Source organism: Gorilla gorilla, chromosome 19 (genome assembly GCF_029281585.2).
Source record: "Gorilla gorilla gorilla isolate KB3781 chromosome 19, NHGRI_mGorGor1-v2.1_pri, whole genome shotgun sequence".
NCBI classification, from domain to species: Eukaryota; Metazoa; Chordata; class Mammalia; order Primates; family Hominidae; genus Gorilla; species Gorilla gorilla.
Window position 1 is genome coordinate 95,379,833 of NC_073243.2, and position 11,145 is coordinate 95,390,977.

General features: G+C 44.6%; 1 protein-coding gene across 1 annotated transcript in view; it reads left to right on the forward strand.

Annotated features, from left to right (window-relative positions):
• Positions 1 to 4,740, forward strand: part of MYO10 (myosin X) — a 267,318-nt gene extending 262,578 nt beyond the window's left edge. Inside the window, exons 40-41 of the mRNA XM_019013445.4 lie at positions 1,570 to 1,761; positions 3,251 to 4,740. Of these exons, the coding sequence (XP_018868990.2) occupies positions 1,570 to 1,761; positions 3,251 to 3,352 (294 nt within the window). The 3' untranslated portion in view covers positions 3,353 to 4,740. The remainder of the gene's footprint in view (positions 1 to 1,569; positions 1,762 to 3,250) is intronic.
• The last annotated feature ends 6,405 nt before the right edge of the window (positions 4,741 to 11,145 follow it).

The window sequence follows — 11,145 nt, forward strand, 5'->3', positions numbered from 1 at the left end:
CTAGATGAGAGTTTGGCAAACTGGTCTGTGGGTCAGATCCTGCCTGCCTCCTTTTTTCTAAATAAAGTTTTATTGGAACACAGCCAAGCTCATTCCTTTAGATATATTCTCTGGCTGTTTTTGTACAGAGTTGAGTAGTTGTGACAGAGACCATGTGATCCACAAAGTCTAAAAATCTTTACTGTGCGGCCCTTAACAGATAAGTGTGCCAGCTTGTCATCTAGATTAGCTTCCATTTTTTATGATCACAGTAATTCAGCATATATCTGATGACTTTATATTGAGGCTGTATAAAATTCTAAATATTGATTATGAATTCTAGAATCCATGGGTGGCTTTTCATTAGGTGATGTTTTTGGTTGGTTTGGTTGGTTCAATTATGCCTGTTTTTAAGTATTAAAAAATCAGGTGCTTTGTACAAAGCCATAATTCCATTTCTCCCTGACAAGGAATAGATAATAGCAGTTAAACTCTTGGTTTCCGGCAAAACATGAGCTGTGGATTAGCATAGAAAGCTACTGGCTTGGCTGGGCGCGGTGGCTCATGCCTGTAATCCCAGCACTTTGGGAGGCCAAGGCGGGTGGATCATGAGGTCAGGAGATCGAGACCATCCTGGCTAACGTGGTGAAACCCCATCTCTACAAAAAATACAAAAAATTAGCTGGGCATGGTGGCATGCACCTGTAATCCCAGCTACTCGAGAGGCTGAGACAGGAGAATCGCTTGAACCCAGGAGGTGGAGGTTGCAGTGAGCCAAGATCACGCCACTGCACTCCAGCCTGGGTGACAGAGTGAGACTCCGTCAAAAAAAAAAAGAAAAAAGAAAGCTACTGGCTTTTGCATGGAGGATGCAGAGAATGTCTGGTTATTAGGGATACAAACTAGAGACTCTTTTCAGCGTCTCCAATTTATAGCCCTCCTGCTTGTCCAGGTTTGGATCAGCCCTGTGTTGTTAGCCCCTTCATATGGGCTCTTATTTTCTTCCACCAATCTGTACAGGAAAGTCTACAGTTAAACTGGTAAAGTTCCTGTTCCCACTCTGCATATGGAAGGCCATTGCTGCTCCTTGTGAAGAGGAGCCAGAACTGCTCAGCATGCGTGATTTGGAGAATTTTCCTCTGTGATCCTAGATTTTGTATTTGAAGACTAACCATCCGCAAAGAGGATTGGAGGCAGAACTGGAGATATTAATACAAGAGTAGACTTGGCTTGGGTTGCAGGGAAGCTTCCTTAAGTCCCCCGGCCAAGCATGTACGTTTCCAGGCCACTTCCCCATAGCTAATCCAAACAGCTGGTAGAATAATGCTGAGAAGTGGAGAGTCAAAGCAAGATGTTAGACTCTGCCAGTTAGTGAGGTTTTCCCAAATGCGTGAGATTAACTAGTTAGAAATCAAGATAGCCAGAGAGGTGCCATTTCTCATATTTCAGGCCCCTCCATGCATGCATGCACATCGAATATATTTAATCTTCTGCACAGAGGACTTCACTCAAAGCCTGTCTTATGGTTTAGATGCTTTCTGTTGCCAACCACTTCATGACTTAACTCTTCTGTTGACTCTTGCCCACCAGTGCAAGGAAGGTGGCTTCCCTCAGGAACTCTGGTTGGGTGTCAGCGCAGACGCCGTCTCCGTCTACAAGCGTGGAGAGGGAAGACCACTGGAAGTCTTCCAGTATGAACACATCCTCTCTTTTGGGGCACCCCTGGCGAATACGTATAAGATCGTGGTCGATGAGAGGGAGCTGCTCTTTGAAACCAGTGAGGTAAGAGGCAAAGCAAGTTCATCTTTTTATTCATGGTCTTGACAAAACAGAAAAACAAGACCCCATTTCCTCATGCCTTTGACCAGGTCATTTTCTTTGAATATTTTTCTTCAAAACACGAAAATACAGTGTGGTGGTCCCTTTCCAGCTGCTGGTTCCCTGCAGGCCAAAATCTGAGATCACCATATTTTTTTTGTATACTTTTGCAACAGAGGAATTTGGTTCCATTTTGTCAAGGAGTCTTACCCTTGGAGGAAAGGCAGAGAAAGGGAAGTGACATAGATGTCCCTGAAAAAGTATATTATTTGCAACAAAACCTTATGAAAATTAGTTAGCAATTATAGCAGTGTCACAGCTGTGAGACTCGGCTCTGGTGGCCTCTTGAGACCAGGAGGGAGCCGGGAGCATGACCATCCTGGGTGCAGCTCATTCTGGATTGTGAAACCACACACACTAAAAGGCCTCTAAATATATGTGCTACCAGCCTCAAAGTTTAAAAAATAGAATACAAGAAGCTTATTGAGGCTTCCACAAAGGGAACAGCTAGCAAGTCAACGTGGTGAGTGGAGAGGAATCACCTGCTGCCTGGTTTGGAATGGAGAGGCAGTGAGGAGGGCGTTCCAGGTGCTTGGAGGATGTGGCATTGTAGGTTCCCTAGGCTGATGGGGAGTCGTGCAGTGAGAGGGAAGAGGGTGGAGAGCCCTTGACTCAAGGGTCCCAGGTGCCAGGCTGCAGGATTTGGTGAGATCCAGTAGACAACAAGGAACCACTATGGGATCTTTGATTGTGCATGGCATAACAGTGAATTTACAGACAGTGATCTCTGGGGTGGGACTGGAAGGGAAGAGAGCAAACAGGGCTATGGAAGCCGGTTATGATGCCTGCCACAGGGATCCAGGCCAGCTGTGAGAAGGGGTGGCAATGACGGGGACATGATGGGAGGGAGCTAATGGAGATCCCAGCTGGAGGAGGTGGCTGGTGTGGAGCAGAAGCTGGCCTGGCGTCTGGGGAGCTGGCCGCTCTCCCAGCCCCTGCGGCCTCAGTTATCTTGTTTCTTCAGCTGCTTCCTAATGAGTTGACTAGAATTAGATGATCCCGTCTTTAAAGGCTGTAATTGTGGACTCTGTCATTTCACATTTATTTTAAGCGGGGATAGTAATTCTAGCACTGTTGACACCGAGTCACTTCAGCGTCCTCGGTTAGTTCTGGATTTTAATGTGCAAAATCTGACAGTTTCCATCAAGCCAAGTTGGCACGTTTGTGTGAAAGAACCACCAGGTGGTGCACGTTGTATTTGGAAAAGCTGAGATTCCACCTTGCCCTGATGAGGGTGAAAGTGGTTAAACTTCTGGCTTCCTGCAAAATGGGATCCGTCGATTAGCACGGAAAGCTACGGAAGGGTGCCCAAGGAATGTCTGGATTATTAGGCAGGGCCCTTTGCCTGGGGGAGACTTGTGACCCTGTGTCGGTTCTGCTTCCCCCTGGGCAGGTGGTGGATGTGGCCAAGCTCATGAAAGCCTACATCAGCATGATCGTGAAGAAGCGCTACAGCACGACACGCTCCGCCAGCAGCCAGGGCAGCTCCAGGTGAAGGCGGGACAGAGCCCATCTGTCTTTGCTACCTGAACGCACCACCCTCTGGCCTAGGCTGGCTCCAGTGTGCCATGCCCAGCCAAAACACAGAGCTGCCCAGGCTTTCTGGAAGCTTCTGGTCTGAGGGAGGTGTCTCCGAGGATCCTTTTGCCTGCCGACTTCACTGATCCTGTATTAAGCTGTCAACTTTAACAGTCTGCACAGTTTCCAAAGCTTTACTACTCTTAGAGGACACATGCCTTAAAAAAGGAGGGGAGGAACCACGCTGCCACCAAAGCAGCCGGAAGTGCCTTAACTTGTGGAACCAACACTAATCGACCGTAACTGTGCTACTGAAGGGAACTGCCTTCCCCCCTTCTGGGGGAGACTTAACAGAGCATGGAAGGGGGGCATTCTCTGTCAATGATGCACTAACCTCCCAACCTGATTTCCCCGAATCTGAGGGAAGGTGAGGAGTGGGAAGGGGGATAGAGAGCTCGAGGGGACAGTGTGTTTGAGCTGGAGTGCTGCGGGCAGCCTTTCTCATGGAATGACATGAATCAACTTTTTTCTTTGTTTCATCTTTTAAGTGTACGTGCTTGCCTGTTCGTGCATGTGTTCATAAACTCAACACTTTAATCATGGTTTCATGAGCATTAAAAAGCAAAGGGAAAAAGGATGTGCAATGGTGTACACAGTCTGTATATTTTAATAGTGCAGAGCTATAGTCTCAATTGTTAACTTTATAAGGTGGTTTTATTAACAAACCCAAATCCTGGATTTTCCTGCCTTTGCTGTATTTTGAAAAACACATGTTGACTCCATTTTGTTTTACATGTAGCAAAGTCTGCGATCTGTGTCTGCTGTATTATAAACAGATAAGCAGCCTACAAGATAACTGTATTTATAAACCACTCTTCAGCAGCTGGCTCCAGTGCTGGTTTTAGAACAAGAATGAAGTCATTTTGGAGTCTTTCATGTCTAAAAGATTTAAGTTAAAAACAAAGTGTTACTTGGAAGGTTAGCTTGTATCATTCTGGATAGATTACAGATATAATAACCATGTTGACTATGGGGGAGGGACACTGCATTCCAGAAACGTCTTAACACTTGAGTCAATCTTTAAAGGACCCTGACATTAAATGCTGAGGCTTTAATACACACATATTTTATCCCAAGTTTATAATGGTGGTCTGAACAAGGCACCTGTAAATAAATCAGCATTTATGACCAGAAGAAAAATAATCTGGTCTTGGACTTTTTATTTTTATATGGAAAAGTTTTAAGGACTTGGGCCAACTAAGTCTACCCACACGAAAAAAGAAATTTGCCTTGTCCCTTTGTGTACAACCATGCAAAACTGTTTGTTGGCTCACAGAAGTTCTGACAATAAAAGATACTAGCTAACATGCTGTGTGTTTCCTTTATCAGGAGGCTCTAAAAACCATGGAGGGGAGGCTTATTTTTGTTTTGGCTTTTTGGTGGGTTTTTTTTTCTTTAGAGACAGAGTCTCACTGTTACCCAGGCTGGAGTACAGTGGCGTGATCTCGGCTCACTGCAGCCTCTGCCTCCTGGGTTCTAGCGATTCTCCTGCCTCAGCCTCCCAAGGAGTTGGGAGTACAGGCATGCATCACCACACCTGGCTAGGGTTTGTATTTTTAGTAGAGATGGGGTTTCACCATGTTGGCCAGGCTGGTCTCGATCCACCTGCCTCAGCCTCCAAAAGTGCTGGGATTACAGGTGTGAGCTACCGCACCCGGCCAGCTTTTTGGTGTTAATGCTATGGTTTCAGTGTCTGGGCTTTGTGTTTGTTTCATGGACTTGCTCATCAGGTCTAAACACAGATCTGCAGCTGTCTCCACTGCTCTTGTGGACACTGAGTGTGACTTCAAGAATGCCAAGAAAGCAAAAGAAGGGACTGGTAAATGAAGTCACACACAGCTGAGGACTTGAAATGTGTTTATGTCAGACAGTCTCCTATGTCAGCCCCGAAGTGTGCCTGATCTTGCAACCCTGGATCCTAGAACCTGCGTGCACCTCCCTGTGGACTAGAACACACAGGTAGGCGGTTTGGTTGCCAATGTACCCAAACCACCAGGCCAGGCGTCTAGCATGAGCAAGCGCCACTTCTCTTGCAGACCACTGACTCTCACGGATGGCTTCTTCCCATTCTGCAGGGATTGGGATGGAACCTGAAGCCAGGTGCTGCCTGAAGCCTGTGGCCCCGCCAGGGACCCAAGGAAAGCTGGAAAAGACTTGGATGTGTGTTGTCTTTGTTTTTATTTTAGCCTCAGAAAGAATTTGACAGAAGTCTTCTTTCTACTGCTCACCTCTCAGGATTCCCTCTGTGACTTAATTTACTCTGGAAGGCTATCGCCCGCCCTCAATTATAGATGGGGAAATAGGCAAGGAAAGGCATGACTCAGATTGGGGGGGTTAGAGCAGCACCATAGTTAGAACATAGATTTACATGTGAGCCTTTACATGGCATAGTTGTGGTTTTGTTTTAGCCTTTTATTTAGAAATAATTACAGACTCAGAGAACGTTGCAACAGAACGTACAGGGAGGCCTGCGTGCCCTTCAGTTTCCCCAGTGGTAGCATCCCCCATCACTGTAGAGCAGCATCACAGCTGACAAAGTACCATTGAGCTTCCCCTAGCCACAGAACCTATTCCAATTTTACTGCTTTTACATGCACTCATTGGTGTGTGTGATGTCAGTAGCTTTCAACAAGGTCAGTGAAGTGCAGTCATCCCTTGGTATCCAAGGGAGATTGGTTCCAGGACCCCCCCGAGGATACAAAATTCACAGATGCTCAAGTCCCTGCTATACAGTGGTGTAGTATTTGCATAGAACCTGCACACATCTTTCCTTACCCTTTAAATCATCTCCAGGTTACAGATACCTAGCACAACGTAAACGCTGCATAAATAGTTGTTATACCGCGTGTGTGTGTGTGTGTGTGTGTGTGTGTGTGTGTTTTAAACATTGTTTTGTTTATTTGAGACAGGGTCTCACTCTGTCACCAGGCTAGAGTGCAGAGGCACAGTCACAGCTCATTGCAGCCTCAACCTCCTGGGCTCAAGCAGTCCTCCCACCTCAGCCTCCCAAAGTGCTAGGATGACACGTGTGAGCCACTGTGCCCCACCAAAAAAAGTTTTTTCAAATATTTTCTATCTGTGGTTGGATTCAGACCACATGAACACTGAGGGCTGACTGTAGTTTTGAATGTCTGTTACTGAGGAAGGCATCAGCATAAAGTATTTTATCACTTCAGACGCTGACAGTCTAGTATTTTTAATTTTTAAATCTTTTGAAAGCTAATACATATAGGTGATTTGTAAAAAAAACAAAAAAAACTAGAAGTAAAATGTTACTTTTTTCCAGCTGTAGCCCTAATTACCCATTTTCCTTTCCCAGAAACAGATATTTTTACTGTTTTATTGAATATTCTCTCAAAAATAATTTAAACTGTCCAATCATATACTCATACATACATATATATCCCCATCCTCATTTTTAATATATGGAAACAAACTGTTGTAGCTTACTTTTTTCTCAGCATAGTATTTTAGCTCTAATCCTACATTAATATCTATAGAATTGCCTTATTCTTTTTGATGATTATATAGTACCTCAGATAGCTTTGTGGAAAAACAGGATAAGGCCATCTGTATTAGTCCATTCTCACACTGCTAGAAGGACATGCCTAAGACTGGGTAATTTATAAAGAAAAAGAAGTTGAATGGACTCAGTCTCACATGCCTGGGGAGGCCTCACAATCATGGTGGACAGCAAAGGAGGAGAAAAGGCACATCTTACATGGCAGCAGGCAAGAGAGCTTGCGCAGGGGAACTCCCTTTTATAAAACCATTAGCTCTTCTGAGACTTATTCACTATGGACAAGAACAGCATGGGAAAACCCACCCCCATGATTCAATTACCTCCCATCAGGTCCCTCCCATGACAGGTGGGGATTATGGGAGCTATAATTCAAGATGAGATTTGGGTGGGGACACAGCCAAACCATATCACCACCTAAGTTCTCTGTAAAAATAGTTTCAGCCAGGCATGCTGGCTCACGCCTGTAATCCCAGCATGTTGGAAGGCCGAGGCAAGAGGATCGCTTGAGCTCCGGAGTTCAAGACCAGTCTGGGCAACATGACAAGACCCTGTCTCTACAGAAAATTAACATTAGCCAGGTGTGGTGGTGCGCATCTGTAGTCCCAGCTACTGGGGAGGCTGAGATGAGAAAATCGTTTGAACCCAGGAGGTCAAAGCTGCAGTGAGCCATGATGGTGCCACTGCATTCCAGTGTGGGTGACAGCGCGAGACTCTGTCTCCAAAAAAAAAAAAAAAAAGAGAAAGAAAAATAGTTCAGAAATCTAAGACAGCACTTTTTTTAGTTACTAAGCCTTTTATTCAGATAGCACACTAAATTGGGGTCAAAAATCTGCTATAGTAAAGTTCTGTATTTGTGTGTATTGGGTATAAAAATAAGTGCTTTAATTAATTTGAAAATCCCTATTCACCAAAAGTTCATACTGTAATAGGGGACAAAACAAGTGCATAAAGCTAAATTTAGCCTGTACATTTATAACTGTTTCATTCAGTTGATCAAAGAAGCATCATGATTGCTGGAAAATATCGGACCTGGATTCAAGGTTTGGCATTGCTGTTTTCAAAGTATGTAATCTTTTAGGTCAGGGGTCAGTGAACTACAGTACAGAGACCAAATCTACCCTGCCCCCTGTTTTTGTGAATAAAGTTTTATTGAAACAGATCTCTGTGTATTTGTGGATGGTTTGTCTATGTATGCATTTGTACCACAACAGCAGAGATGAGTAGTTGCAACAGAGGCCCCCTACACAGCTGACAATATTTACTCTGGTTCTTCATAGAAAGAATGTGCTGACTTCTGTTGCAGGTAATTATGGAAGTATATTTCCTTTAGAAGCAAAGCTACAGTTAGAATTTTGATTCCATGTGTGATGCAAGGAATACAGTCCCCAGTTTTGAGATTGTTGCTTTAAGTGTTTCTTACCCACTGTTTTGCATGAATCTCCTCCCTCCTTGCATTTCCTCATCAGTGCAAACTGGCTTAGCATCACCTATCTTTGTATTTGATAAATCCACAGATGAACAAAAGCTTCTGTGGGACCAGATTCTATCTTCCCTCTACGTGCCCCAAGATATCTAGCATCGTGCCTGCTTGGAATGTTCTGGGCGCTCAATTTAGCCATAGATCATACCACTGATCTCCATAATAAACTTTAAGCAATTTATGGAGATCAGACAAATGCACATAAAATGTGAAATGACCACACAAGGTACCACAGCAAGTCTTGTGATAATCAGGAAGTAGTATTCCAGGTGCCAAGGCAGGTAGATTGATGTGACTGGGATGACGGGGATTGGGGGGGGAGGATGCAAGGTAGAGGGGTGTGGACCTTGAGCTGGTCTTGCAATATGGCAGGACTTGGGGATGGGAGAGGAAGGGATTCCTGGTGGAGAGCGCTGGGAGCACAAGCGCAGGTGGGATGTGGAGATGGGCATGGGGCAGGTGCAAGGCAGGGGTCAGAAGCCATGCTGTGGCTCCCTTGTCCTGATCCAAAATAGTGTCCTCATTAGTCTTCCACCCTTGCCCTCCCACCATGTGTCTATCCTATTCTCCACAGACCAGATATCTAGAGAGATCTTTAGAAAACATAAACCCAAATATATTTATTTCTTATGTAAAACTCTAACTTTCTATACCACTGAAACATAAATGTTTATTCCTTTAGAGCCCTATGTTTTTCTTCCCCCGCCCCCCACTCCCCGCCCCGCCAGACAAAGTCCAATTCTGTCGCTCAGGAGTGCAGCAATCTCAGCTCACTGCAACCTCTGCCTCCCAGGTTCAAGTGATTCTCCTACCTCAGCCTCCCGAGTAGCTGGATTACAGGCGCCCATCACCATGCCTGGCTAATTTTTGTATTTTTAGTAGAGATGAGTTTTCACCATGTTGGCCAGGCTAGTCTTGAACTGACCTTGTTATCTGCCTGCTTCGGCCTCCCAAAGTGTTGGGATTACAGGCGTGAGCCACTGCACCCGGCCGAGCCCTGTGTTTTCTGCCTCTGCGTGCCCCTCCAGCCTTGTCTCAAGCCTCTCTCTACCTCACTCATATTCCAGCCAGACTGGCTGTGGCTTAGCAGCATTTGTCTTGGTCATGCTTTCATTGAGTTCCCATTTTACCAGTCTCACAACTTAGAGCATTCTGCAATGATGAAGGTGATGAATGTTTCCTGGTGACAGAAGCTGTACTTTCTAAGCCCATGGCGATCTGGCCATGATATGTTGGTAAATGCTTACCAACTGGCTCTCTGGGGGAAAAAAAACAACAAAAACAAAAACCCTGCTTCATAGAATTTGCTGATTTTTCTGGTGTAAATAAATATCCCCACCATGGCCAATTTCAGGCTCCAGGGTATCACCACTGGAAGTGGAGTTGGAATGAGATGCACACAGCCCACAGTCACCTCTGGCAAGCCGGTAGGAGCCAGAGGTCCTGCACACCACTGACAAAACACAATGGAGAAGAGATGTCTTTTGTTTAAATTTAAAAATGATATTTGCTGGTTCAGAAGACAACCTCTGAATGAAGTAGAAAGAAGACGCTTACAAAGCCTTAAGCACTCCAGCCTCTTTTGGTAGGGGGTGTAATTAAGGTGGGAAAATTAAAAATGTAGTATAGCATCTGTTTCCATCTTTAGTTTTCCCAAGGACTTCTATTTTTACTTTCAAGTAATAACTGGGTTACAGTTGATAAGCAGTTTGAGACATAAACAGGATTTACGGACTCTAAAGTATTCAGACGTTTGCTTGGTGGGAACCAGTTGTTACATTCAAGTTCTCATCATTCCCTCATGATATGCTGGGGAAAATACCCAGTGATTCCTACAAATCCCATCTATTGGGGGAATAGTTGTCTGTGAGTTCACTGAATGACTTGGCATTCAGGAAATTTAACAGGCCTCTTAACTGGAGATAACCCCAAAGACAAACACCAACCATCTTTATTAAGTTGCTTAGAGGCTATCTGTTAGTAAAATATATAAATATATAAGGCAGTAAGACAATTAACAGAGTATGTGGACCATCTGGGTTTGTGTTGAAGGGGTCCAGAAAGAAAGTGTTCAAAGAGATAAGTTTTGAAGGGAGGAGAACATTTAGCCCCCAAATGCAGATTTGTGGTATGCAGAGTGAGCACATGCCAGGGCAGTGGAACCAAAGAATGGTGAAAAGTCATGAGGAAAAAATGAGCAGAATGGGGATTTCTAAAGTAATTCTTTCTTACACTCTCTTTCCTTTGTGTTACTCTGTTAATAATCTCTCTTTGACGTAATCAATGGCATTAGTTACCATTTGCTCAGCACACGTTTTAGGCTTGGCACCAAGTGTCTGGTTTTGTCCTTGCCATGAGATAGGCACTATTTATAATCTACTTTAATATCTATTTTAGTGAAGCTACTGAGATTTAGAAAAGAGTTTAACTTGCTGTAACAGTTAGCTTTGCTGTGTAACAAATCACCCCCAATTTCAGTAGCTAAAATAACATCCACTTCTTTTTTTTTTTGAGACAGAGTTTTGCTCTTGTCACCCAGGCTGGAGTGCAATGGGCCATCTCGACTCACTGCAACCTCTGCCTCCCGGGTTCAAGCGATTCTCCTGCCTCAGCCTCCCAAGTAGCTAGGATTACAGGCATGTGCCACCATGCCCAGCTAATTTTTTATATTTTTAGTAGAGATGGGGTTTCACCACGTTGGCCAGGC